We start from the raw sequence: 26,981 nt of genomic DNA, 5'->3' as shown, positions 1-26,981 counted from the left end.
GACTTCACTTTCACTTTTCACTTTCATGCATTGGAGAAGGCAATGGCACCCCACTCCAGTACTGGAAGGCTGCCGTCCATGAGACTTCACTTTCACTTTTCACTTTCATGCATTGGAGAAGGCAATGGCACCCCACTCCAGTACTGGAAGGCTGCCGTCCATGAGACTTCACTTTCACTTTTCACTTTCATGCATTGGAGAAGGCAATGGCACCCCACTCCAGTACTGGAAGGCTGCCGTCCATGAGACTTCACTTTCACTTTTCACTTTCATGCATTGGAGAAGGAAATGGCAACCCACTCCAGTGTTCTTGCCTGGAGAATCCCAGGGATGGGGGAGCCTGGTGGGCTGCCATCTATGGGGTTGCACAGAGTTGGACACGATTGAAGCGACTTAACAGTAGCAGCAGTACACATAGTTTATGCCAAGGGATTCCACTAAAAAGAACAATAAGTATTAGGTATTATCATATCCAGATGGGTGCAGAGAAACAAAAAATTGAGGGTTTACTAAATTTTTTATGCAAAGCCCATGGAATTACATCATTCTGTGGGATCCAGCTTGGACTCTTAATTATGAGCCTCTTTCATTAAAAAAACATTCTGAGGTAGTTTGTCTAAACTGACCACCTCTGGGTTATAATAAGTCTGAGATCAGAGATATAGTAGCACTACAACTCTCGACCTGAGAAACAGTACTGAGATTAATTGGTCCAACAGCGTTTAGTTGGCATATTTCTAGGCTTGAGGAGACTTTGTTAGTCGTACATTCTCTTTGGAATGTTATAATACCTTAGGTATGCTTAACGACTCTCTGAGCAAAGTGATAGGGTAAAGATTAAAATTTTTTATGATTTTAAAAATGACTTACTGGTTTATTACAAGTTTCCTTCAACAAAGTTATGTATTGATGACCTTTTATCTTATGTTTCAGTTTCTTTACCTTTAAAAGAAATTGGGTTTGTCCATCTCTTAAGAACCCTTCCAGCTCTGACATTCTGTGATCCTGTATGTTCATTCAGATGCTCAGTTACGTCCAACTTTTTGGGACCCCTAGCCCCCCAGGCTCCTCTGTCCATGGGATTTTCCAGGCAAGGATACTGGAGTGGATTGCCCTTTTCTCCTCTAGCGGATCTTCCCAACCCAGGGATCGAACCTGAGTCTCTTGTATCTCCTGCACTGGCAGGTGGATTCTTTACCACGGCACTAAGATCCCTTCCAGCTCTAAGTCTATGATCCTGACACTTGAGTGGGATGTAAACGGAAAGCATGTACACAGGTATGACACTTTGTAGCTGACAAGGCACCTTCACATCTGTGTCATCTGATCCTCACAGTAACATTTTGAAGAAATAGGACAGGTGTTCTTGTGCCTGTTCACCAGGTGTAGAATCTTTTTTTATTTTCTTAACACCAAGAACATTTTGTATTGGGGTATAGCCGATTAACACTGTGATGGTTTCAGGTGAATAGTGAAGGGACTCAGCCATACATATACATGTATCCATTTTCCCCCAAACATTCCTCCCGTCCAGGGAGGCAGGTGTAGAACCTCACCCAGTTCACCACACACACCTGGTAGGCTAGAACTGGGCTCTAATATTCTGATTTTTAAGTTGATGATCTTTCAACAGTATCATGCCACCTTGAAACTAGTATTGAGCATACATGGCACTGTTTGACTTGGAGATGAAACATATTTGACAACAGTACACAGGTGTTAGGATTGTGAAGATGACAGTGGGATCTGTCAATTTACCAGAACCAGGAAACTGTTTCTATTCATATGGACTCCAAAATCAAATATTAGCAAAATATAAGTGCTGAGTGAACACAGGATGAGGCCATTGAAATATAAGAGTGCAGCATTAGGAAACATCTTTGATATAATCAAGTTACTTTCCTCTTCCTATTCACTTGGTAGATGACAGGTCAGTTAAGTGGTGGAGGTGAGGCAGAGTGGGACCAACCAACCTTGCAAACCTAGTAACAAGCCACTTCCACTCACTACATGTCTTTTGTTCATCCTAGCAAGGCACCCTCCTTTCTTCCTGAAAACACAAAGCACTGAAGAAATGACCAAGTCTGGAAAGATTCCCCCAAACCCAAAGGAGCTTGTTTTCTGATATGCTCTAGGTAGATATCTCAGGACATGTTGCTGATGGCTGTTCTTATTCTGGGATCTTGAGAGGCTGCCACGAAGAAAGGATTTAAAAACACAAGTCTTCATCTTCTCTTTCTGGAATTTCGTCAAGCTCTAGATACTACTTTCTGCCAAGGATCCACAATTAAAATACTACACACTCGTTGCTCTAGAGAGAGCCATCTTGAGTTTCTTCCTAGAAAAACATGCAGATTGCGTGTGCGAACCATCTGTCATGTCCGACTTTGCGACCCCATGGACTGTAGCCCGCCAGGATCCTCTATCCATGGGGATTCTCTAGGCAAGAATACTGGAGTGGGTTGCCATTTCCTCCCTCAGGGGAGCTTCTCCAACCGAGGGATCAAACCTGTGTTTCCTACAGGTCTCTTGCATTGCAGGCGGATTCTCTACCGCTGAGCCACCGGGGAAGCCCTACTAACTTTTACAGGACATTTCAGGAGGTTCACAGACTTCCGGAAGCCCGCTCCTGTGTCCGAGTCCAAGTTAAGAATCCCTGGATTCATGTCGGGTGGTGAGATAAGGGCTTTGGTAAATCATAGTACTTAAAACACAGGTGGAATGATACAACACGTCAGAGAAGTCGTCTTCGAGGTCATCCACGCGCAGAGACTTGAGCTCGTGACACGCCGCAGGAAAAGGGAACAGCAAGAGCCAAGGCCCCGGGGGACGTAACCTGCTCTTCTGACTCCACGAACGCATCCTTCCTCACGTGTTATTTCTCTCCCTCACCTTTTCTCCCCGCGTCCCCACCCACTCCAGTCCTCGGGGCCCCGGCTCTCTCCTGGAAAAGTTTCCAGGACTCAAGGGCCGCCCCAGCGGACACTTTCAGGGAGCGATGAACTGAGAGTTGGGGAAGCTGAGCTGCTGCCCTTGATTCGGTCTGTGGCTTACTCTGACCTTCAGGTTCCTCGATACTCCGACGTCATCTTTACGGTCAGCTCCTGACATGGAACTCTGATCTCAAGACTCCTCTCTTTTCCCTCCTTTCCTCCCGGTCTCCGTCACATCCCTCAACCCCTTCCCGCGGTTTCCTAAGCGCTCTTCTGAGCCACCGTCCACCCCACCCTCCAACTCGCCCCTTGCATTCCTAGTTGGCGCCTGCGCAGATGGCCGGGAGGAAGCTTTTGACCCAGCCTGGTAGCCGTAGTCGGCTGGAGCGCCGGCCGCCGGGGATTCTGGGAGAAGATGGCGGCTGCCGTTCACCCCCGAGTTGTCCGGGTCCTGCCAATGTCACGTAAGTGTCACCGGGAACGGCGGCCCCGGATGGGGAATCCGAGATGCAGAGCTAAAGTTTTGGGAGTGGCGCCGTGTGCTGCAGCGGTCGCGCTGAGTCCCTGGGCCCCCTGTTTTTTCTAGGTCCGCAACTGCCTCTGTCCGGTTTCTCCTTTCTTTCTCCTTCTCCGGCTCTTCTATTAAGTTGTGCCCTTGGGAAAGGGCCTTTGCGGAGAGAACGTGAGCAACGCGAAGGGAAGAGGAGAAAAGAGGAGAGAGACTCAGAGTACTGATAACGGCTGTAAGGTTGCTGTTTAAGTTGCTTAGTTGTGTCCGACTCTTTTGAGACCCCAGGAGCTATAGTCCACCAGGCTTCTCTGTCCATGGGATTCTCCAGGTAAGAATACTGGAGTGGGTCGCCATTCCATTCTCCAGCTGATGTTTCCGATTCAGAGATCGATCTCGCGTTTCCGGTGTCTCCTGCATTGGCAGGCGGATTCGTTACCACTGAGCCACGGGGGAAGCCTTGACTTTGATGTTATAAGAAATACTGGGCAGAGGAAGAGACATGCCCTATGATATAGTTTATATGTAGAATCTAAAAAATAATAATGTAAGTGATGAACTTATTTACAAAACAGAAACAGACTCACAGACATAGACAAGGAACTTATGGTTACCAGGGGAAAGGATGGATGCGGGGGATAGCGCGTTTGGGACTAACACGTACACACTGCTATGTTTAACACAGATTGGCTCAGATGACAGAGAATCCGCCTGCGAAGTGGGAGACCTGGATTCGATCCTGGGTTGGGAAGATCCCCTGGAGAAAGGCATGGCAACCCACTCCAGTATTCTTGCCTGGAGAATCCCCGTGGACAGTAGCCTGGTGGACTACAGTCCATGGGGTCGCAAAGAGTCTGACAGAACTGAGCGACTAAGCACAGCACAACCAACAAGGACGTATTGTATAGTGCAGAGAATTCTGCTCCACATCATGTAACAGCCTAAATAGGAAAAGAGTTTGAAAAGAATAGATGTAAGTATATGTATAACTGCGGAGAAGGCAATGGCACCCCACTCCAGTACTCTTGCCTGGAAAATCCCGTGGATGGAGGAGCCTGGTGGGCTGCAGTCCATGGGATCGCTAAGAGTCGGGCACGACTGAGCGACTTCACTTTCACTTTTCACTTTCACGCATTGGAGAAGGAAGTGGCAACCCACTCCAGTGTTCTTGCCTGGAGAATCCCAGGGACGGGGGAGCCTGGTGGGCTGCTGTCTATGGGGTTGCACAGAGTTGGACACGACTGAAGCGACTTAGCTTAGCTTATGTATAACTGAATCACTTTGCTGTACACCTGAAACTAACACAGCATTGTTAGTCAACTATACTCCAATATACAGTAAATTTTTTTTTTTTTAAAGAATATTGAGGGGCAGGATAGGAATCTGAAACGAATGGGGAAAAAGAGATATTGGAGGAAAGATTGACTTCATGACTTTGTGAAAATTCTGAATCAGTCTAAACTTCAGATTCTGTGTATGACAGTGGAAATGATCATACCACATCAGGGAGTTTCTGAGAAGATTCAATAGATTCAAGTAGTATTTGTAATAGTACTTTTCCAAATCAAAATAAAGGAAGAAGAATAAAGGAATACCTTAAGATTTGTCTAAGTAGAGTTTATTGTCCCTTCTGTTCTGACTGGATCTTCTGTGGTCCTCAAGTTGAAAGCACACATTTGCTCTTCCACTCACTAAGAGAGACTAGAAAGGCAAGGAAATTGAGAGTACAGCTTCATCATTATTTCACTCTCCTATCCTTCACCAACATGCCCTGTGTCAATCTCCAAAAATTGCATTTTCCCATTGTGTATTTCGGTTATTACAGAATATCATTTGCTCTCAAAATTAGGTGCATGTCAGAATCATTCTTAGAGCTTTATAATATTAAACAGAAATAGGGACTCACTGAAGAGCTATTCAATCAGAACTTTTGAGACTGGCTTCTTCCACCTTACATTTTAAAAAGCTCCACAGGTAGTTCTAATGCTTAGCTGAGTTGAGAGCAGCAGTATTTGGGAGATTCCTTTTTATTTTCCATCTTGGGTAGAACAACTCCACACCACTGGGCAGGTGTTTGGTGCACGCCATTTACAATGAATGGTTTCTTAGCCTGACTTCTTCGCAGAGACATTTGCTGGCTCTTGTTAAACAGTTACGTTGGTGTCACATAATGTAGGTTGTGAATCAAATAACTGCAATTTATTGAGTACCTGCCATCGGCTAACCACAGTCATAGATATTTACATACATTTCTTTTCCCCTTTAACTCATTTTTTTCCCCTAACTGATGCCGTACCTTATACTCTACCACTCGGCTTTGCTATCTCTGGTAAAGTAAGCTTTTGAGTAAACTCTGGAGAGTTCAGTCTAGTGTGTAATGTAATCAAAACACTACAGAACTGTGTAAAACACAGTGAAATGCAGAGACTGTTAAGTACCAGAGGAAGTCAGAAGAGGGAGAGATTAAATGGGAACCCACTCCAGTATTCTTGCCTGGAGAATCATATGGACAGGGGAGCCTGGTGGGCTATACAGTTCATGGGGTCGCAAAGAGTCAGATACGGCTGAGCGACTTCACTTTCACTTAGGTCATCTGAAGTTGGGAGGGAAAATTGGAAGGCTTGTGGAGAATTTCAATACTTCCACTGATTTTTGTTTGTTTAGAGCTGTTATGATCTGGAGAGTCAGAGGGGTTGGGCTTTTTCCTGGCACTGGCAAGGACAAGGGGGTGAGAAGGGAAGCAGGATGTAGAATTCTTTGGAAGCAGTGAAATGACTTCCTGAAGATCTGAAACAGTAGGAAAGGAGGTTGAATACCTCCTTGGCATGTACGCCAAGTCGCCTCTGTTGTGTCTGACTCTTTGTGACCCAATGGACTGTGGCCCGCCAGGCTCCTCTGTCCATGGGATTTCCCAGGCAAGATTCGAGAGTGGGTTGCCATGCCCTCCTCCAGGGGAACTTCCCAACCCAGGGATTGAATCCTTGTCTCTTACGTCTCCTGCATTGGTAAGCAGGTTCTTTACCACTAGTGCTACCTGGGAATCCCCATTAGATGGAATCAAATAATGGAGACCTTTGAAAGCCAAGCAGAACGTAGACCAGTGGTCATCCAAATGGATTTTAAGAGGAACCAATGATATATAAAAATACAGTATTAGGACTTAAAAAAAATGTTTTCTGTAATACCTAACACATAGTTCAAACTATATACCAGACACTTTTCTAAGTGCTTTTATATATGTTGAATAACATGTATAACATATTGGAACTACGTAGAAGGTGCATGTAATTTACAAACGATACTTAAAAAACAAAAACACTAATGCAGTATGCCAGCAAATGTGTTTGGAGACTATTGGTTTAGATATTAAGTAGGAAGCCAAAGGAGGTTTAATGAATAAAGAATATTATTTCCCTGATGGTGTTCCCAGTAAATGGAAGAAAATGGAGAGCCTGGAGTCAGAGGGTAATAACTTGAATTTGTGGAGGACCCCAGGGGCACTAGTGGTAAAGAACCTGCCTGCCAGTGTAGGAGACAGAGGAGACCCCAATTCGATCCCAGAGTCAGGAAGATTCCCTGGAGGAGAAAATGGCAGTCCACTCCAGTATTCCGGCCTGGAGAATCCCATGGACAGAGGAGCCTGGCGGGTTACCGTGGTGAAGAGTCAGGGGTCGTGAAGAGTCAGGCAGGCTGAGCTACTGAGCAGCCATGAGCTTGCATAGAGTGCAAGGTAGATACGTGTGCAAGGCACTTAACCATTTGTTACTGATGTTCATGCCAGCCCCGTAACATGTAAGCTCCGTGCAGCCAGGGGCTGTGTCTTTCTTACTGTGCTAGCCACAGTTTCTTGAAGAGTGCTCAGTCTATAATTGTTGAAAAAACAAACAACTGTGTGAGATGAGTGTAACATTACCTTCTGGGGATTTTCACAGCAATAGTATCAATAAGTGAAAGTAGCTGTTACTCACGGAATGCTTCATGTGTGCCAGGGTTACGTGCTACATGCTTTGTACACATTTACTCCCTTGGAGGAGATGTTCATACCTTGACTCTGGTAATTCTCCTGATTTGGTTTGCTCTGGTCTTTATCCTGTGCCCTAACTTCCTTACTCATTATTTCTGATCATTCCCATTCATACACTCTCAACTCCCCAGTCTGTATCCCTTTGTCATAAAAGGAAAAGAAAAAAAAACAAAGCTGATTAAATCAAGGTTTCTGCATGTTTCCTACCTGCCCCCGAGCAGTGGAGAGCTGAGTTAAGGAACACTCCACATGAATTGACTGTTCCTATTTTAAATTCATGAATAAAAATCTCAAGTTAATTTTCAGCATATTTTTCTAGGAAATTTGCTTTCCCTTTCTCCATATGACTAGTTGATGTTGCCAGTCTCCTAAGACTGCCAGCACATGCTTCTGTCCTATTCTCAGCTTTACAGAGAATGCGAAGGAATCAGATGGGAAGCATCTTTTCCCCACTGTAAAAATCTGAGGGCTGAGTTGGGGTGATTCTCGGCTCTCCCTCCTCTTACAGTGGATGAGCTTCTCCTGGTCTGATGAAAGGGCAGTCAGTTCCCTCCCTTGGCCTTTGGTCTCTTCCCCCCTCACCTCTTCTTTCCTCTCCTGGGTCATTGACATTTTCCCTCTGCTGGGGGTTTTCCGTTAGCATATGAATATGCTATAATAGCTGATGTTAAACAAACCCTTCCTTGTCTGCTTGTTCCTCTAGTCCTGTTTTTCTTAGTCCCATTACACCGCATCCCCCAAGAAGACTTTTCAGTACTCCTCCTAGGACCTCCCCACTGCATTCCTACTCCAGAAAAATTGTTCTTGTTCAGGCCACTTACAGCCAACATCTTCTAGATCCTAGCTATCTGCCCTCTGCTTATTTCCCTTTTCAGCAGCATTTGATAGAGTTAACTATTCTCTCCATCCATCACTTTCTTCATTTGACTTCTGGATTACCATTTTCTTTTGTTTTCTCTCTTTTTCAATCTCCTTTGCTGGCTCTTTGGTTTAGGCACAGAACCTCTCCGAGCTGTGGTTTTCTGGTCTACAAAGTGGCAGTAAAGATAATGTGAAATAAAATAATACCTAAGAGGGATGCCGGATGCCTCTGTAAGTTTAGGTGTTATTTAGATGTTATTATTTTGTTACTATTATGTGTCTGATCTGCAGTGTTTGTTTTTAATGTCTGTGGTTTCAGTACCTGTCTGGTAAGCTAGGCTCTTTCTCCAATTCCACACTTTTGGATAGGGAAAAACTGGTTTCTGGGCAGTCATCTCTAGTAAGCAGACACAGCTTTACTTTCTTAGTAGCTTACTCATCAACTTTGGATGATTTTTAGTAGTGTTGTACTAAAGGTACAGTCTGAATTGCACTCTTAAAAAAAAACAAACATCTTTTATCTCTGCCTCCAGCCCATATCACCGACTCTGTGTTCATTCATCATCAGTTTCACAGTCTGCTCCAGGCGCGTCTTTTGCTGTTCCCTGCACCGGGCTTATTCGTTTCTACTCCTGCGTTGTTAGATGTGTTAGGTGTTTCACGTGGAAATCTATCTTTTCTGTCATTAACCCCTCAAACCTTTCTCAGAATGCTTTATTCAGGAATCCTTCCTCAAGGTCATCTAACTTATGGTGCCTTTAGTTTGCATTCTTTCTGCTCCTTTCATGGGGAGGTTTATACCCTCTTAATTTGTAATTGCTCATTAGTTTTCATACGGTGATTTATCTTTCTAGGTAAATTATAGCCTATAGGACAGGGAGTTTGTGTTCTAATCTTTATACAGTTTCCTTATGTCCTGTGGATTCTTTGTTGCAGTCATTTGTATTTATTGTTGCGGTTGGCACTTCAGTTATAACTTGTAATTCAAAAGTTAACTGCACTGTTACCTAAGTAAGTGAAAATACTGAGAGCAAAATAATGTTGCGTTTCCAGGAAGGGAAGCTGTCTGTATTCATGGTCACTTTTATGTGCGTTCTGGGTTTTCTTCAAGGTTCTTCTGTTCCTGCCCTAGCTGCCTCTGTGTTTCACAGCCCACCCCAGCGCCAGCTTCATCATGCAGTCATACCACATGGGAAAGGTGGGCGTTCCTCCGTCAGTGGGATTGTGGCCACTGTGTTTGGAGCAACGGGATTCCTGGGCCGCTACCTTGTCAACCACCTTGGTAAGTCAAGTTCCTCAAGTTCAACAAACTCCAAAGCTCTTTATTATGTTTATCTACTGAGAAGCTGTGAGCTCTGTTTCTTTTCATTGTCACAGTGTTTTGAATTCCTCCTATCTTGGATTTATGTAGTTTTGGACTCCTGTACATTCAGAGCAGGCGCAGACTTCTTGTACAGGATGTTAATACAGAAATAAGGAACCCTGAAAAATTACAATATCTCTGTTGCTGTTATGTGCTCTGTGGTGTCTGACTCTTTGCAACCCCATGGATTGCAGCCCTCAGGCCCCTCTGTCCATGAGATTTCCCAGGCAAAATACTGGAGTGGGTTGCCCTGCCCTTCTCCAGGGGATCTTCCCCACCCAGGGATCAAACCCTTGTCTCTTGTGTCTCCTGCTTTGGCAGGTGGGTTCTTTACTGCTACGCCACTTGGGAAGCCCTATGACATCTCGAGCATAATGGCAAAATATATTTTTTAAATTAAGCATAGAAGTGATTCATGTATCATTCTAGAATATTCATTGGAAGGACGGATGATGAAGCTGAAGCTCCAGTAATTCAGCCGACTGATGCAAAGAGCCGACTCATTAGAAAAGACCCTGATGCTGGGAAAGGTTGAAGGCAGGAGAAGGGGATGACAGGACGAGATGGTTGGATGCCACCACCGACTCAATGGACATGAGTTTGAGCAAGTTCCAGGAGATAGTGAAGGACAGGGAAGCCTGGTGTGCTGCAGTCCATGGGGTTGCAAAGAGTCGGATACAACTGAGCGACTGAAGAACAAAGACAGTCATGCTAGAACTGAAATGTTTACAAAACCACTGCTGTATAATGTAATTGTATTACATTAACATTGATCCTTGCTTCAACCCGTTCTTTTCTAGGTCGCATGGGGTCACAGGTGATTGTCCCCTACCGGTGTGAGCCGTATGACACCATGCACCTTCGTCCCATGGGTGACCTGGGCCAGATCATCTTTATGGTGAGAGCCCGGGTTTCTGATCATCGGAGCCGACTAATGTAAACTGCTAAGGTCATTTCCGGGAGAGAGAGGCAGTATAACCAAGCAGCAGTTTCCTGCCAAAGTGGACCAAGGGTGTCCTCCATTCACAGGCCATTCTTGTAAACCCTAGTCCAGCGCTTAGCAGACTTTTTTCCCTAACGAACCAGACAGGAGATATTTTAAACTTTGCAGGTCATGATTACCCAGCTCTGCCCTTGTAGTTTGAAAGCAGCCATGTGCGTGCTTAGTTGCTAAGTCATGTCTGACGCTTTGCGATGCCATGGACTGTGTCCCGCCAGGCTCCTCTGTCTGTGGAATTTCCCAGGCAAGGGTATTGGAGTGCATTGTCATTTTCTTCTCCAGGGGATCTTCCCAACCCAGGGATTGACCTGCATCTCCTGCACTGGTAGGAGGGTTCTTTACCACTGAGCCACCTAGGAGGCTCCCAAAACAGCCATAGACAGTGTGTGAACAAATGGGAGTGGCAGTGTTCCAATAAAACTTTATTTACAAAGTTAGGTTGCAGGCTGGATTTGCCTGCGGTCATAGTTTGCCAGCCTCTGCTCTTACCCCATGCTGGACGGTAACCTTTGGCCACATCGGCTCTTGAGCCCTTGAAATGTCACTTGGTCTGGATTGAGGTATGCCGTAAATGAAAGACTTGGTTCTAAGGCAATACTATTCAATATATTGTTAGTAATTTTTCACATTTATCACATATTGAAATAGTATTTTGAGTATGTTGGGTCCAATAAGGTAAATTATTAAAATGAATTGCTCCTGTTTCTTTTCATTCTTTTAAATGAGGCTAATAGAAAAATCAGAATTACATGTGTTCCTCATGTTACATTTCTCCTGGACAGTGTTTCTCTAGACAGAGAAGATTACAAACAGGGTGGTTTACAACCTGGCTAGCTTTGCATAGATGTCACTTGAAACACTTCTTCCTGAGCGTTCAGTGTTGTTACTCTGCAGCCTTCAGGTTCGTCCTTTAGGCCAATAGTTGCCAGGAGGGCAGGGCAGCGGGGTGGGGAGGGGAGAGCCTGCAAGGGAGTGGTAAAAAATGTGTGGCCCTTTTTGGTTGTCATGTGACTGGAGTCCATATGGTTGATTAGGTGGGGACCAGGGATGCTGAGCATCCTCAAGTGCACAGCATGGTCCTTTCCACGCAGAACTGTGCTGTCCCAGTGCCCGCAGTTTCTGTGGAGAAACACTCGGGGCCTGGGTGCCTGGCTCAGCTGTTCACTAGCCGACTTCTCTTTCATCATCCTGTCTGGGCCTACACTCTTCCACTGACACACTTTGCTCTTTTAAAAAACGTTTGTGTTACAGGACTGGAACGGGAGAGACAAGGACTCAATCCGAAGAGCCGTGGAGCACAGCAATGTGGTCATCAACCTGGTCGGGCGAGAGTGGGAGACCAAGTGAGTCTCGGCCTCCTGTCTCTTCTTTGCACACGGGCTGAGGGCTCAGTGGATGTTTCCTGGGCACATAACATGCCAGAGATTGTAGCTGTGACATTTTTGGGTAGTTCATCAGTGTTGATTGAACAGCTTTTTCACACCCAGGGGCCACCCTCCCCACTTGACCCCTCCCTTCTTCCCACACACCCCGGCCCCCCAGCTGGGGATTTAGTTGGTGGTAAGTCCAGTGTGCAGACATTGTGACATGCTGCTCATGAAAATCCAGGATAAATCGTGCGAGCGCAGTGGGTGCCGTCACCTTGCCGGCCTCCCCACTGTGGGTCCTATGTTTGGATCTTTCCAGCTGGGATGGGATGGGAAGGTGGGTTTTCCTGTTCCCCAGACTAGCAAGCCACACACTGGCTTTTCTCGAGTGGGCAGTCTTCTCAGTCTGTTCCCCATGTTGTTAATCAAGGATAGCATGAGTGCCTGTTTGAAATTGATTTTTAGACCCTGTGTGTGTGGTTTATCAACAGATAAGGTTGAGGGGTTTTTTTTAACTTTTTGTTTTGTATTGAAGTATAGCCGATTAACAACGTTGTGACAGTTTCAAGCGCGTAGCTGAAGGGGTTTAATCCTGGGGTTCTGCAGCTCTTTGTTTATGCTCTTTCTCCGCACTTGTGAGAGTTTAACTTGGATGTATTTAGGGTGTGCCTGCCTTGTCGCATATTTTTAAGTTCTCTGATGACTTGCGGGCCTTATTCAGCCTTATTAGTCCCTGAGATGACTATCACAGCCCTTTGTACAGAGCAGGCTCTTAGTTTATGTTATTGCATCAAATTGGTGAGTGATGTATTTTTTTTTTTTTAGTTTCCTTTTTTCCTTCTGAGGGAAACAAAGGCCCAGGAATAAGAAATGATTTCCCGTCCAGCACCCAGCACTTCCCCCCTCCCCACTCAAACAGTGCAGCCAGACGTTGTTAAAGGGCCTCAGCCTTGGGGAGCCTTGAGGGCAGAGGACAATACCTCTGCTATTTGATCACTTACAGTCAGCCTGACATTATGGTAATGACAGTGAGCAGGCCTGTAAAATTTAAAAAAAAAACCTATTACCTTTGACTTCGGGTTAAATCGTTGCTATTTAAAAGCTTAACTATTATGAATCCCAGCAGTCATATGGAAACCAGCTTATCATAGAAAGCTTTGCAATCCCAAGTCAAGTGTTCTTAACCACCCCCTGTTTTTTCCTTCCAGAAACTTTGATTTTGAGGATGTTTTTGTCAAGATTCCCCAAGCCATCGCTCAAGTGTCCAAAGAAGCTGGAGTTGAAAAATTTATTCACATTTCACATCTGAATGCTGATATTAAGAGCTCTTCTAAGTATCTGAGAAACAAGGTACAGGACAAGTCAATTTGGAAAGAGGTTCACAGAGCTGGGGTTTCCTGGCCCCTTAGGCGTGTGAGTTAAGTGAGAAAGGTCTCTCACCGGCGTGTCCAGAATTAGGGGATTTCTAGTTCTCCTGTCCAGGATGTGATTGTCGTGTGGATGAGGCGTGGTTGGGTGTCTTCTGTTTGCAGGGAACTGTGCTAAGCAGCTGTAGAGATGGGTGGCTCATCCTGTTACCTGCGCTCAAGAGTGTAAAGTTTCTTAGCGCATAACAGAATTACAGGCTAAACACAAAAGGTAGAGGCTGATTCCTGTACCAGAGTCGTACCCAGAAAAGCTCAAGGACTGTCTTTCCTTCTCTGATCCCTGCATAGTCATGCCTTATGCCTTTGGAGGAGTGATGTGAAAGCTGGGGTGACAGGATAAATATCTGCAAGGGAAAATGGCTGTGCACATTGTAGTTAGCCTTCCTGGACTCCCAGAAACCCCACTGTGGTCCCAGTTGTGCCTGGAGATGGACCAGCCTGGTTTGGAGTCGGCCTGTAACCAGAGATGTTTTATCAGCAGGAACGCAGGAGGGGCCCTGGTGCCTGGAGCTGCCTTCGGCATTTGGTTCCTACCGTGAGGGGTCTGCTTGGGGTCAGGCTGATAAGGCCCTCAGGGTTCCTTGACACTGGCTCCAGCTGTTGGATCCACTGTGATCTTTAACTGAACAAATCATTTATTAAGCACCTTCTGTGTGCTCCATGGTATAGTGGGTGCTGGGGAGACATGGCCTTAGCTCACGTCTAGTTTCTAATCCATTGACGAAAATAATTCCATATGCTCCAGGTGTTGCTGAGTAGCTTGGGGAATCTTATAAAAACATCCTCAATATCAACATTCCTGGAAAGAAAAAATAGGAATTTGTTAAGAATACCTGACTCAGGATTTCAAAGCTATCTGTGAGAAGCTGGTTTTCACTATGTTGTTTGAATTCAGAATATAATAATTAAACTTTTAAATAGCAATGGTTTAACCCAAAAGTCAGGAGAGTGAAGGCAGAGGTGGGCCATGGACTCTAGCCTGGAGCAGATGTCAGTGAGGGCTGGTATGGAGGAAGGCAGAAACAGAGGACTGGGGTCCTGGGCAGGTGAAGGGTTGCATCTCAGGAGCAGAAGAGCAGGGAACAGGCAGGCTGGCAGCCCAGGAGCTTGTCAGCAGAGAGCAGCTCAGAGGAGGGGTGCTTGGGGATGCTCTGATCTGCGGCATCCAAGTTGAGAGTGGGGGGAGTCGGGTGGAGACGAGGTTTTTGGAGTTGAGAAGCTCAAGAAACTGAGGTCCGAGTCCTCTGGGCTCTGTTGCCACCCCTGGCAGGCACGGGTGGGAAGAAAGGCCAAGCGAGGCGCTGACAGCTACACTGACCGAGGGGCCTTGTCTCAGAAGGGACAGGGAGCCCGAGAGAGGGTGTCGCAGCAGAGGAGCCGAGGAAGGAGGGCGCCGTGCCCACTCCTCTGGGCCGGCGTGCCCTGCTGCCGCTCCCGTTGCTGTAGCCTCCTGCGCCCCACCCTCCTTTCTCTGGCAGGTTGCTCATAATTGACACAAACCAGAGAATCTGTGATTGGAAGGAAAAATGGAGGCCAGAAAAAAAATCTCTTCTGATTTTTCTCCTTCCTTCTTCTGCATAAGTTTCCCTGGAATCAATATGGAAGGAAGCCCATGTGGAAAGAGCTAAACGATGCAGGGCTCTTGTGTGTGTCGTTTTCTTTTTAAATTCTGTGTGCATGAATCCCCCCACTTACTGCCGGGATTACATTCCCAGACCCTCAGTGGCTGCCTGAAACCAAGGATGGTACAGAACTCTCTAGTATATGCTTTGCTTACCCTGTACATACACACCTGTGATCAAGTTTCATGTATAAATTAGGCACAGAAAGACTGACAACAGTAACTGCTAATAAAAAAGAGCAGTTATAATCAGTTCAGTTCAGTTCAGTCGCTGTCGTGTCCGACTCTTTGCGACCCCATGAATCGCAGCACGCCAGGCCTCCCTGTCCATCACCAACTCCCGGAGTTCACTCAGACTCATGTCCATCGAGTTTGTGATGCCATCAAGCCATCCTCTGTCATCCCCTTCTCCTCTTGCCCTCGATCCCTGCCAGCATCAGGGTCTTTTCCAATGAGTCAACTCTTTGCATGAGGTGGCCAAAGTATTGGAGTTTCAGCGTTAGCATCAGTCCTTCCAATGAACACCCAGGACTGATCTCCTTTAGGATGAACTGGTTGGACCTCCTTGCAGTCCAGGGGACTCTCAAGAGTCTTCTCCAACACCACAGTTCAAAAGCATCAATTCTTCAGCGCTCAGCTTTCTTCACAGTCCAACTCTCTCATCCATACATGACCACCGGAGAAACCATAGCCTTGACTAGACGGATCTTTGTTGGCAAAGTATTGTCTCTGCTTTTGAATATACTGTCTGGGCTGGTCATAGCTTTCCTTATAATAGATTGTAATAACAGTGGTGTGAATGCAACCCCCAATCCTGTCTGTCGCTCCATCTGCTAACTGTGCTCACCCTTCTTCTCATGATAATGTGAGATTCATGTGCCAGCAGGCCCGAGGAGGAGGACATGAGATTTCCCCACACCACTCAGAGCAGCGTGCACTTTAAAAACTTAGCAAGTATTTCTGGGATTTTCCATTTAATATTTTTAGGCTACAGTTGACCGTGGGTAACTGACAGTGGGAAGCAAAACTGCACATAAGGTGGGGCGGGGGGTGGTGTGCCTATAACTGAGTGTTATCATAGGGTGCCCTTAGCCTGGAGGCAAACATGACCTGGAAGGACCCGTGGTGTTCTGATAGCGGAAGGACGTCCTGGTAGTGGAAAGATGGAAGTTTCGCTCACTCACTGCAGAGCTCTGTTGTGTTTGGCTGTCTAGGCTGTTGGAGAGAAGGAAGTGAGAGAGACGTTTCCAGAAGCCACCATCATAAAGCCGGCTGACATCTTTGGCAGAGAGGACAGATTCCTCAATTATTTTGCAAGTAGGTTTCCTTCCTTCAAATAGGAGAATGACCGTCTTGGCGTCATCTGTTAAATACTTCCATTTTCTGTGCATCTGTGGTGCTACATAGATCGTACGCTTCGTGTCTGTTTCCACCTGCGTCTTTCTCCGGGCTTCTTGTGTTGCTGGCCTGTTGATTAGAATGGGGCGCAGGTAGAGCTGCGCCTTGGGAGTGGCCAAGCAGTGCAGAGTGGCCGACAGTAGCCAGGCCGTGGTCCTCTCTCCTTGTTCTATCCCTAAGTGTTTGACCGACCTTTCACTTCCTGTGTTTGTTGTGTGAAGAACAAATAAAGGTGGCTGCCTCTTAATAAGATCGTTGACTCCCGCAGAGTCAGCTGCATTTATTTATTTTCACTATGCAAAATAGCTCGGGACACCCAGAGAGAGGAGGGTCTTCAGGCAGGTGAGGCCTTCTAAGATGTTGCCTTTGTTCTGCCAGATATCCGCTGGTTTGGTGGCGTCCCTCTTATTTCCTTGGGCAAGAAGACTGTGAAACAACCAGTATACGTAAGTACCCTGGATAAAGGAGCTTTTGCCGAATTCAAGATTCAAATGATCGGTTTTCAAGTTTTATCCTAATTCTGTAAGTTCTGACATTTTTGTCTCTGTCAGATTGCTTTGACTGACTGTTTCTCAGTGTACCTGAGAGGTCCAGGTACCCTGTGCGTTTTCACTTGTTCGTTCACTCAAGAGAAGTGTCTTGAGGAATATCACTGGGATATTCACAGTGTCTCTGGGTATATCTGTGAAGACACAGATGCGTGCTGCCTCAACGCTGGCCCCAGTCAGGGGCAGGTCCGCATGGCAGTCGTCGGGCAGTGTGACAAGTGCTGACAGGGAGGGGATTTCACGTAGGTACGGCAGAGGACAAATTTGGAGGTCAGGGAAGTGACATCTTAGGAGAGACCCTGAAGATGACTCGCAACTGGTCAAAGGCAGTGGGTGGGGTGGAGTGGCCCAGGCAGAGGGGACCGGATGTCAGGGAACAGAGGTGAGAATCCTGTGGATTCCGTGTGGTGATGAACCAGGGTTTCTCAGCTGGAACACTGCACTTTCTGGGTGGGATTACGCTTTGTTGTGGGGCTGCTGTGGAACGGCCTCCAGCCACCAGATGGCAGTAGCTCCCCCGCAAACTGTGCCGATTAAAACTCTCCAGGCGTTTGCCCGAGACTCCTGGGGGCCCGAATCACCCCCAGTGAAAACGGTGGGGTCTGATATCATATGGATTATTATGTTATATGTATATTATATATTATTATTTATCATAAGTGAAGTGAAAGTGGAGTCACTCAGTCGTGTCCGACTCTGCGACTGCATGGGCTGTAGCCCACCAGGCTCCTCCTCAGTGGGATTCTCCAGGCAAGAGTGCTGGAGTGGGTTGCCATTTCCTTCTCCAGAGAATCTTCCCAACCCAGGGATGGAACCCAGGTCTCTCGCATTGCAGGCAGACGCTTTAACCTCTGAGCCACCAGGGAAGCCCTGAATATATATCATAAGATTATTCTAAAAGTCAAAATGGTAGAATCTTGGGTGTTCCATGTGGTTCAGCCTCATGGTTTGTGACAGCGCGGTGACAGACGAGGAAGAGGAGGAGGAGGATGACAGGGTGAGATTGGAGCTGGTGGGACAGGCCTGGGCACGGCCTGGAGATAAACATGCTCCCACTGGAGAAAGTATTAATTTCCGTGACCCTTCCACATGGAGCTGATTTGAGTCCTTGAGAAGTGGCTTTTAGGAGTTTTCTGAAAGCAGACAGTGATGTCATTTTAATGGCATTATTTTGTGTGATCGATGTGGCTTGCTCTCCTTTCTCCCTCCCTTTTTAAAATTCTCTCCCGCACCTCTCTGTTGCTCTCTCTCTCAGCAATTACTGAAACATGTGTTATAATTTCTTGTAGATTGTGGATGTCACCAAAGGAATTATTAATGCAATTAAAGACCCAGATGCCAGAGGGAAAACTTTTGCCTTTGTTGGGTAAGTGACTGGAGTTTGACTTTAAGATCGTACAGTCTATTAAAATAAAAGGATTGTGACTTACAACAGCAGTAATTTCTAGACATGTCACTCACAGGCTTATTTGTTGCCTTTTCCAGAAATGAACAACTTGAAAATACATAAAATAAGTTTATTTACAGTGCCATCAAAAGAATAAAATACGTATGTATAAATTTAACAAAAGAAACACAAGGCTTGTATACTGAAAATCACATAGCACTGAGGAGGAAAATGAAGGAAAACCAAAATAAATGGAAAGACATTGTGTATTCTTGGGTTGGAAGAGTCCATATTGTTAAAGTGGCAATTTTCCCCAAATTGATCTGTCTATTCAACTTGATGTTACCAAACTTCACGCAGGTTCTTTTTCTTTTTTTTGGCAGAAATTGACAGATTTATTCTAAATATACTCGGAAATACAACAGACCCACCATAGCGGAAACAATTTTGACCAAGAGAAATAAACTTGGAGCACTTACGCTTTCCAATTTCAAAACTTACTTGAAAGCTCTAATTATCAAAACAGTGTGACACTGGCAAAAGAATAGACATGTAGGTCAGTTAAGCAGGATTGATAGTCTGGAAACCAGACTCCATGTTTATGGACAGTGGATTGTTGAAGAGGCGCCATGACACTGCGAGGGGGAAAGTAATCTTCTTTTCAACAAATGGTACTATCCACATGCAGAAAGATGCCACAGATTCTGACTTCACCCCATACGTGAAAAAATTAACCCAAAATAGACCAGAGACCTAACTGTAAGGGTTAAGCTAGAGAACTTTTGGAAGGAACATTTGGACCTGGGGTTAGGCAGAGATGTTGTAGACGTGACGTCAGAAGCATACGCCACCAAAGACACAAGTGGATAAATTAGACTTCATTGAAATTAAAAACGTTTGTGCTTCATAAGGCATCATTAAGTAAGGGATGAAACAACAAGATCATCAACTAAAAGGCAGAATGGGGTGGCAGAGAGAGGTATATGGAAAATTTGAGGATGGAGAGGAAGATAGGAGGCACCCCCTGAGAAAAGAGGGAAAGAGCACTCCCTCCACCCCAGGAGCACCCAGTAGGACCGCAGAGCAGAGCTGAGCTTCTCCTTGAAGCTCAGATCAGAAATGTAAGAGGAGGCCCAGGAGTATGTTTCTGCAACTCTGTCTTGCTGGGGGCTCAGGTGCAGATACTTGGATTAACCAGAGAAGGGTTTTGCTCTGCAAGGATGGGAGAGGAGCCGGGGGGTGAGGTTTTTTCAGGACATGTACGGAGGAGTGACTACAGTGCTGAGCCATGCGATCTAAGCTGGGAAGGACACAGCCTTCAGTGTCCCTTTCTCTGTGAGCAGAGACACTTAGACCATTCTGAGTCACAGTTAATGGAACTCAGAATGATGGGGGTTTGATGTTAAATGAAAGACATTATGGAATAGGATGACCTGTGTAATCTTATATTTATAAAAGCAAAAAATGAATAAGGGAATAAGAAGGATATATTAAGTTTATTAGCTTCATCTTAGGCAGATGGTTTTTCCTTGTGCTAATCTGTATTTCCTATAGGACATACATGTTTTCCATTTTCACAAGAATGATGTTATCTTGTTACACTAAAAACAGAAGTGTGTGAGGAGCAGGTAATCTGAAGAACTGTGAACCTTCTGTTCATAGGCCCAATCGGTACCTGCTCTTCGACCTCGTGCAGTACATCTTTGCTGTGGCTCACAGGCCCTTCCTGCCGTACCCTATGCCACACTTTGCCTATCGGTAAGTAAAGCGCTGCTTTTTTGTGCTTCTAGAAAAGAGCTAACCGGATACTTCCCTTTGTGATGCTCCCCTCCCCAGGGGTTATAGGGAGTGTGTCCCTTGTGGTGAAATCTCAGAATCTCTAACCAGGAGGGGCTCCTGACACCTTCTTGACATCCATCTGGGAAAGAACCAGAGGAGCTTAAGAAAGGGAGTGTGGCTTCATGGGTGAATAAACACCGTGGCAGAAGATGGAATCTGTAGATCTTCACATTCTCCCGCTAGAAGTCCTGGGTGTCATTGGCAGTGTCTTGCTTGGCAGATGGTATAAAGGAGCAGTTAGGTTTCCCTGTTTATCCGCTTGCCCAGGAGTGGGAAAGGGACCCTCCTTCATCAAGGCAGTCTGATCACATGGCTGGGGAAAGGAACTTGGTTGATGTAGCCGCTTCCTACAGTTGCTTGTCTGTTTTTCCTGCTTCTTGCCTCACTCTTTCCCGTGTAGGTTTGTTGTTGTTGTTTAGTCATTAAGTCGTGTCTCTTTGTGACCTCATGCACTGTGGCCCACCAGGCTCCTCTGTCCATGGGATTTCTCAGGCAAGAATAGTAGCGGGTGGCCATACCCTTCTCCAGGGCATCTTCCTGACCAAGGGATCAAACCCACATCTCCTGCATTGGCAGGCGGGTCCTTTACCCCTGAGCTACTAGGGAAGCACTCTGTAGGTTTAGCACCTTGGAATGATCACGTCACACAGTAAGGTCATGGTTAGGGACACTTTCACGTCCAGTTTGTCAGAGATTGATGAACCAGCATGGCAGCTGAATTCTTCATTTGCTTGATCACTCAGTCACTCTGCAAACATTTCTTGAATGCCAACTGTGTCTTAGGCAATGTTCTAGGTGCTCAGAATGTTACAGGAAACCCTCAAAAAGCCCATACACTAACAGGTGTCAGAAAAATAGAAAATTAGAAGGCAGTGTGGTGGTAAGATTCATTAATGTGTTAGCATAGAACCAGGGCACAGACTTGGAGGATTGTAAGCAGTGTGTTTTTTTTTTGTTTGTTTGTTTGTTTTGTTTTAAGCCAAAACTATCCTTTTTGCCAGTGAAGCAGGTTGGACAGAATCTGAGGCTTGCTGAGTTCTTGGAGAACTTTTGACCTGTCTTCAGCTTCCTTTTCATTTTTTTCTTATCTCCCATTGGAATAATGTTGTTCCGGCTTTTAAAAAGCAGCAGAAGCCTGGGTTCAATGACTCTTTGCATAAAAGCCCCTTAGGACAAGCAGATTGAAGTAGAGCTGGCCACATGCTCCTTGCTCCACCTCCAGTCCTCTGTGGGATGTAGGGGCCCCCAGGAATTCCTCATGTGCCTCCTGTCCCAAGGACACAGGAGACCGGAGCTCAGGTGACAGATGAGGAATCCCCCAGGTTTCAGTAGGATGAAGAGATGGCACCGAGGAGGCAGGTGGCCCTCTCGTCTGGGTTTTCTCTCGGCTTCCTGATTCAAACCCTAGATCTTAGGCGTCTCCTCACTTTTGGATCTCCTGGATCCTCAGGGCCTCTGCCTTAAGGCTCACGCTTTCTATCTTGCACAACACCTGCCTTGCCCCTTAACAGAAGCATATCTGAATATCTGGGGCTTAACTCTGATTGAATTTGATAGGCGTCACTCAACAGTGGATCTGTTTTGTTTGTCTTGTGGGCGGGGCAGCTGCACTCTCTCTTGGTTTTCCTGATTCATTGTCCCTTTGGTGGGGCCAAGGAGAGCCAGCGCGAGGCAGGCGGGTGGGCGGGCGGCTTGAAAGGAGAGGTGACCTCCCAGGCTGGGAGCCGGGAGGTTTGGTGCTCGTTGGTTTCTTTAAACGCACTCAGTGACTTCCCGGCTCTCTGGCAGCTGCCGTGCCTGCCGTGAACAGGGAGCAGAGATGCTCATCACATGTGCCCTGTTCGTTCCTCTTCCAGATGGATCGGTCGGCTCTTTGAAATTAGTCCATTCGAACCCTGGACCACAAGGGATAAAGTGGAGCGGGTGAGTATGAGGGTGACCAGCCCTTGCTGGGTGGGTGATGGATGAGCGAGTGTTGAGTTTGCTTCAGGGACCTCCTGGGTCAACTCCACGGGCTTGTCTGCAGTCCCTGTGTCTCAGGTCAGCCCCGCCATGTGCATGAACCTCACCCATGCCGCCCCGCCCATGTGCATGAACCTCACCCATGCCGAGCCTCTCCAGGCCCTGTCTTGGAGGTTTTCAGGTTTTCTCTCTCCCCTGGATCATCTCCACCAGCGTACAGACATGCCTTCTGAGCTCTGTGTGTTAAAGGCCAGAGTCCTGCCCTTGGCCCATCCCATCTGCTGCTGCTGTGTCCTTGTACATCAGACTTTCTGGAAGAGCGGGCTGTACCTGGGGCTGCTAGCTTCTCACCTCCTCCCTGCTTTAATCCATTCCTTTCAGTTTTTATCTCCACTGTCCCCCTAAACACTGCTCATCCCAGGTCACCTGAGGTCTCTGCTGCCAGGCCTGGCGGTTAGCGCCCTGACCTCCTCTCACCCGCGGGGAACCATGCTAATCAGAGGTGGCCCTCCTTCCTCTTGAAGCCCTGACTCCCCTCACTTCTCCCCGGTTCTCTTGCTGCTCCTGCCCGCCTCGATCTCCCTGGCTCACCCTCTGTCCCTGGTCTCTGGTGTTGGGGACCAAGGGCTCTCTCTTCTGCCCTTGTCTGTCCTGGCTCTTTCTCTGGAAGACTCTCACCTTGTTCCGTTTGTGCACTCATGGCGGCAGATTCCCCACCTGGACTGCCCCCCGCCCACCCAGCAGCAAGCCTCCCATCTGTTTAGCTGTGTAGTCATCATCTAAAACCTGGCTCGTCCAAAAGGAGAGCCGCAAACCTGCTTTTCTCCCAGGCCCTCTCAGCTCAGTTGATGGTATCACTGTTCTCTGATACTCAAACCCCAAATCGAGGATTCCGCCTTGATTCCTTCCTTTCCTGACCCCTCTCCATGTAAACAGGACTGCCCTGTCCTTCCTGCTGGGCTGGGAGTGTTCTGTCCCCGAGTGTGCTCGAAAAGCAGCCCCCACAACAGTGACTGCGGAGCACTTGAGACGTGGCTTGTGTGACGGCAGAAATAAGATTTGAATTTTGTAAAATTGTAATTACATTAAAGTCACTGCTTTGGCTGGTGGCTGTTGTTCTGGACAGCACAGACTGGCCTGTTGGTACTGCTAGGCGACACTCTAGTGTGCCAGCTCGCACCTCCTTCTTCCTACCTTTTTGTTCAACGTTTTATTATGGAGCTGTGTATCACAGTATTGGTAATTTTCCACTTCTAGGAAAGTGGGGGATTGTGTCCCCTCTACCCACTCCAGTTCACGCGGTAGGTCATTCCATCCTCTGGCCCGGCTCCGGGTGCCTCTCGTCCCCTGCAGTGCGCTGGTCGCTCCTGCCTCGCTGTCTCCATGCTGGTCTCCCTCACTGGTCGTTTGCCCACTGTGCGTAGAAGTGTTTCTAGAGAGGAAACAAAATAGATACACTCTGCTGCCTCTGCCTTTGAAAACCTGTTCCCTCTTACGACAAGCAGCGGGCATATTGTCCTCTGAGTGTTGTTGTTTAGTCGCTCGGTCACGTCTGACTGTGCGACCCCATGGCCTGTAGCCCGCCAGGCTCCTCCGTCCGTGGGACTCTCCAGGGAAGAATACTGGAGTGGGTGGCCACGCCCTCCTCCAGGGGATCTTCCTGACCCAGGGATCGAACCCTCTTCTCCTGTATCTCCTGCACTGGCAGGTGGATTCTTTATCACTGAACCACCTGGGAAGCTCGCTCTGAATGTTACCTAAAAGAGAAGATGAAACAGTCCTTGGAGAATGATGTGAACAGGCAGCCGTTGTCCCTGCTCTGACGGGCTGGGTCTAGAATCCAAGACCAGTCTCCAGGTGTCCTTTCTATGTTCAAGAAGGATCGGGCGGGAGAGCTGGTGGGCAGGACGCTCCAGCGTGTCTGACGGCTGCACCTTGTACATTTGTCACTGAGGAGTGTTGGGGCAGCAGGCTGGTGGGTTTGGGATTTGGTCTGGGGGTCACTGGGCAGCTCTTGGGGGAAGGATGGTGGACGTGCCTGGTCTGGAGAGGGTTGACGCTGCTGCGGGTGAACACCCAGCCTCCTCGTTTGCTCGTGGATGAGCTGGAGTTTTTGGAATCTCCAGGCGTAACCTCTTTCCCTCCAAACAATGTGGGTTTGGGTTTTGAGATCCATAGTCAGCATTAGTCAGCCAGGTTAAGGAGAGCTGGAGCATCAAGGTTCATGGATTATTGCTGAGTGATCTTGATTCAGCAAAACCGAGGCAGAAAGCCATGCTTAGAGAACCAGCCGGTCCCATTTCTCTGCTGAGCCTGTGGATCTGACAGTCCCTCTGCTCTGTCCCAGACTGACTGCTCCTTACCGCTCACCTGAGCCCTGCTCTGTGCTCGGGGATAGACCTGGAGCTGACCTGTGAGGCCTTGCCTTTTCCTCCGCACGTAGGCCCTTCTCTGTGCTCTGCTTTCGGTAGTCTCTGCCCACTATCCACCGAAGCCAGTGAAGTCTCAGCAGCGGGACTCAGGCCAGCTTGCGGGTTGGAGCGTCTGTGAGGCTGGCCCTCAGTGCTCTCTGTGCCTCTCGTCTATCCGCAGATTCACACCACAGACAGGACCTTGCCTCACCTGCCAGGCTTGGAAGACCTGGGCGTTCAGGCCACGCCCCTGGAACTCAAGGCCATTGAGGTGCTGCGGCGTCACCGCACCTACCGCTGGCTGTCTTCTGAGATTGAGGACGTGCAGCCGGCCAAGACGGTCCCCGCTAGTGGCCCCTGAGCCGCCTGGGGCTTTTGGTGTCGTTCGGGTCGCTACCCACCAGGCCACCTTTGGCAGAGAATCCTGTATATAGTGAATGAGAGCCTCTATTAAAACCTGAGATGAAATTCTGTGGGTGCGTTTTCTTTCTTGATTTACAAAGGGAGAAACTCAGCCAACTAGAATTTGAGCACAATTTCCTTTAGTCATGTATATTTAATACACGTACATCTTTTATTCTCTGAAATGATGGAGGATTTTAATTTCCTTCCGTCAGGCCACTTCTTGTGAATGTTCTAGAAGACTAGAACCCCTTTTTAAGGACAGAATATTGTGAAGGCCCCATGTGATATGTGACTGCCTGTTGACACACGGTAGTTGAGAAAATACGCACTGTCCCATAAATAATCCGAATTCATCCACACTTTGGGTATTTAAAAAAAATTATCTTAATGCTCTCTAAACACGCTTAAAACATCCTACATACACAGAAAAACATTGTCCGTAGCCATGGATCTGCCCGCGGTAATCCCCCAGTCCCCTGCTCAGATCTGAACTTGTCAGGGGCTCCACCCTGCCATGGTCAGGACAGCACCCAGGCGGTTTCAGACACATGGGTGGATGGGACCCACCCCCACTCACCTGGTGTAAAGGAGGCCAGTGCTTCAGAATTAGGATCACTGCATAAGCTTTAACATCGCAGCCAAGACCCAGACCCAGAGTTGGTTTCTTGACTGCAGATCCCTCAGGAGTGTGAGCAGAAGCCCCTAGGAATTGTGGGTGAAGCTAACGCACCGCCTTTCTCGGCGGTCCAGGCTTGGTCACTTGGTCACCACCCTCCTACACGGCCCAGCCCCTTGCAGTGCAGCCCTCCATCTGTGGAGCAGGAGGATTGGGCAAAGCCCTGTTCAGTTATAGCAACACCCGTCTCATCCTCGTGGAGTGAGGAACATGAGGGCTGAAGTGAGCTCTCTTCCCTGCCCCCTCTGCAGGCTCCACAATCTTTTGTCCCCAAGTGGATAGAAATGTGCCATTCAGAAGGTGGTTTCTGGACCAGCATCCCCTGGAAGCTTGTTGGAAATGCAGAATCCGAGGCCCTCTCCTGGCCTGTTGAATCAGGATCTGTCTTTTAAAAATCTTAAAAAAAATTTTTTGACCACACTACACGGCATCTTGAATCTTAGTTCCTCGACCAGGGATCGAACCCATCCCCCTGCACTGGGAGCATGGAGTCTTATGAATGGGACCAGCAGGGAAGTCCCAGGATCTGCATTTAGAAACTATCCCTGGGAGATGTGTGTGCACACTGGTGTGAAAAGCACTGATATGCAGAAACCCTGAGTCTTGAGTGTGATTCCTGTTACTCATTCAAGTGACTGAGCCCCTCCCCAGACCTGCTGAGTCAAGAATCTCTGGAGACATCACTGCATGCCAACGAAATCTCAATAAAACCAGAGGATAAACAAAACAATAATATATGATGAATCCGGGAAAGTCAATGGACTGAGGAGCCTGGTGGGCTATAGTCTGTGGGGTCACAAAGAGTTGGACACGACTAAGACTAAACATACATATGATGAATCTGAAAAATAATCTGGAGAAAGGGCCCAGGTATTACACACATGGATTTATCCTCATGCACACACATACGTGAGTCAGTGTTCTAGGAAAAGGAGCCCAACCTCACTTTTTTTCTTCAGTTGAGAGAGCTCTTGGTTTGGATGGTATTTCTGCTGGCCACAAGCCAGCCAGCAGGCACAGAGGTGGTTTTGATTTGAAAACAGTAACTAAGTACGGTATCTGCATGTTCCAGTGACGCTATGGCTCATCAGTTTGTATTGTAACTCATGACGCTGCACACGTGCTTTCTCTAGAAGTGTAGTTAACCTAGGAGCGTGCTTTCATATCACACCCAGTGCCCCCCTTTTATATTTTATAATACATCTTTTATTAGCCTTATGTGAAAGCTGTATTATTACAACCTATCTAATA

The 26,981-nt window shown here is 47.2% G+C and overlaps 2 protein-coding genes across 4 annotated transcripts in view; one reads left to right on the top strand and one right to left on the bottom strand.

The window, feature by feature from the left end:
• Positions 1-3,263, bottom strand: part of AKAP3 (A-kinase anchoring protein 3) — a 28,539-nt gene extending 25,276 nt beyond the window's left edge. For 2 of the 3 annotated variants that reach the window (XM_018048610.1, XM_018048612.1), the window contains exon 1: positions 3,061-3,262. The gene's annotated coding sequence lies outside the window, so the exon portion shown is untranslated. Of the gene's footprint in view, positions 1-3,060 lie in introns of all 3 variants that reach the window. The other variant, XM_018048611.1, reaches the window with a different exon arrangement.
• Positions 3,297-25,120, top strand: NDUFA9 (NADH:ubiquinone oxidoreductase subunit A9). Its single transcript, XM_005680980.3, has 11 exons — positions 3,297-3,397; positions 9,438-9,608; positions 10,490-10,587; positions 11,941-12,032; positions 13,265-13,406; positions 16,319-16,421; positions 16,881-16,948; positions 18,340-18,416; positions 20,100-20,195; positions 22,133-22,199; positions 24,831-25,120. Exons 1-11 carry the CDS (start codon positions 3,349-3,351, stop codon positions 25,008-25,010), a joined length of 1,143 nt encoding a protein of 380 aa, XP_005681037.1. The 5' UTR covers positions 3,297-3,348; the 3' UTR covers positions 25,011-25,120.

Source organism: Capra hircus, chromosome 5 (genome assembly GCF_001704415.2).
Source record: "Capra hircus breed San Clemente chromosome 5, ASM170441v1, whole genome shotgun sequence".
NCBI lineage: Eukaryota > Metazoa > Chordata > Mammalia > Artiodactyla > Bovidae > Capra > Capra hircus.
The sequence above is the reverse complement of the archived record's forward strand: the minus strand, read 5'-3'. Positions and strand labels throughout refer to the sequence as shown.

What these genes read in the sequence shown, in the direction of transcription:
- NDUFA9 (XM_005680980.3), top strand. Translation starts at nt 3,349, where the DNA reads ATGGCGGCTGCCGTTCACCCCCGAGTTGTCCGGGTCCTGCCAATGTCA. An exon ending in GGGCGAGAGTGGGAGACCAA is followed by an intron (nt 12,033 to 13,264) that starts GTGAGTCTCGGC and finishes TTTTCCTTCCAG; the next exon opens with AAACTTTGATTTTGAGGATG. An exon ending in CAAGGGATAAAGTGGAGCGG is followed by an intron (nt 22,200 to 24,830) that starts GTGAGTATGAGG and finishes GTCTATCCGCAG; the next exon opens with ATTCACACCACAGACAGGAC.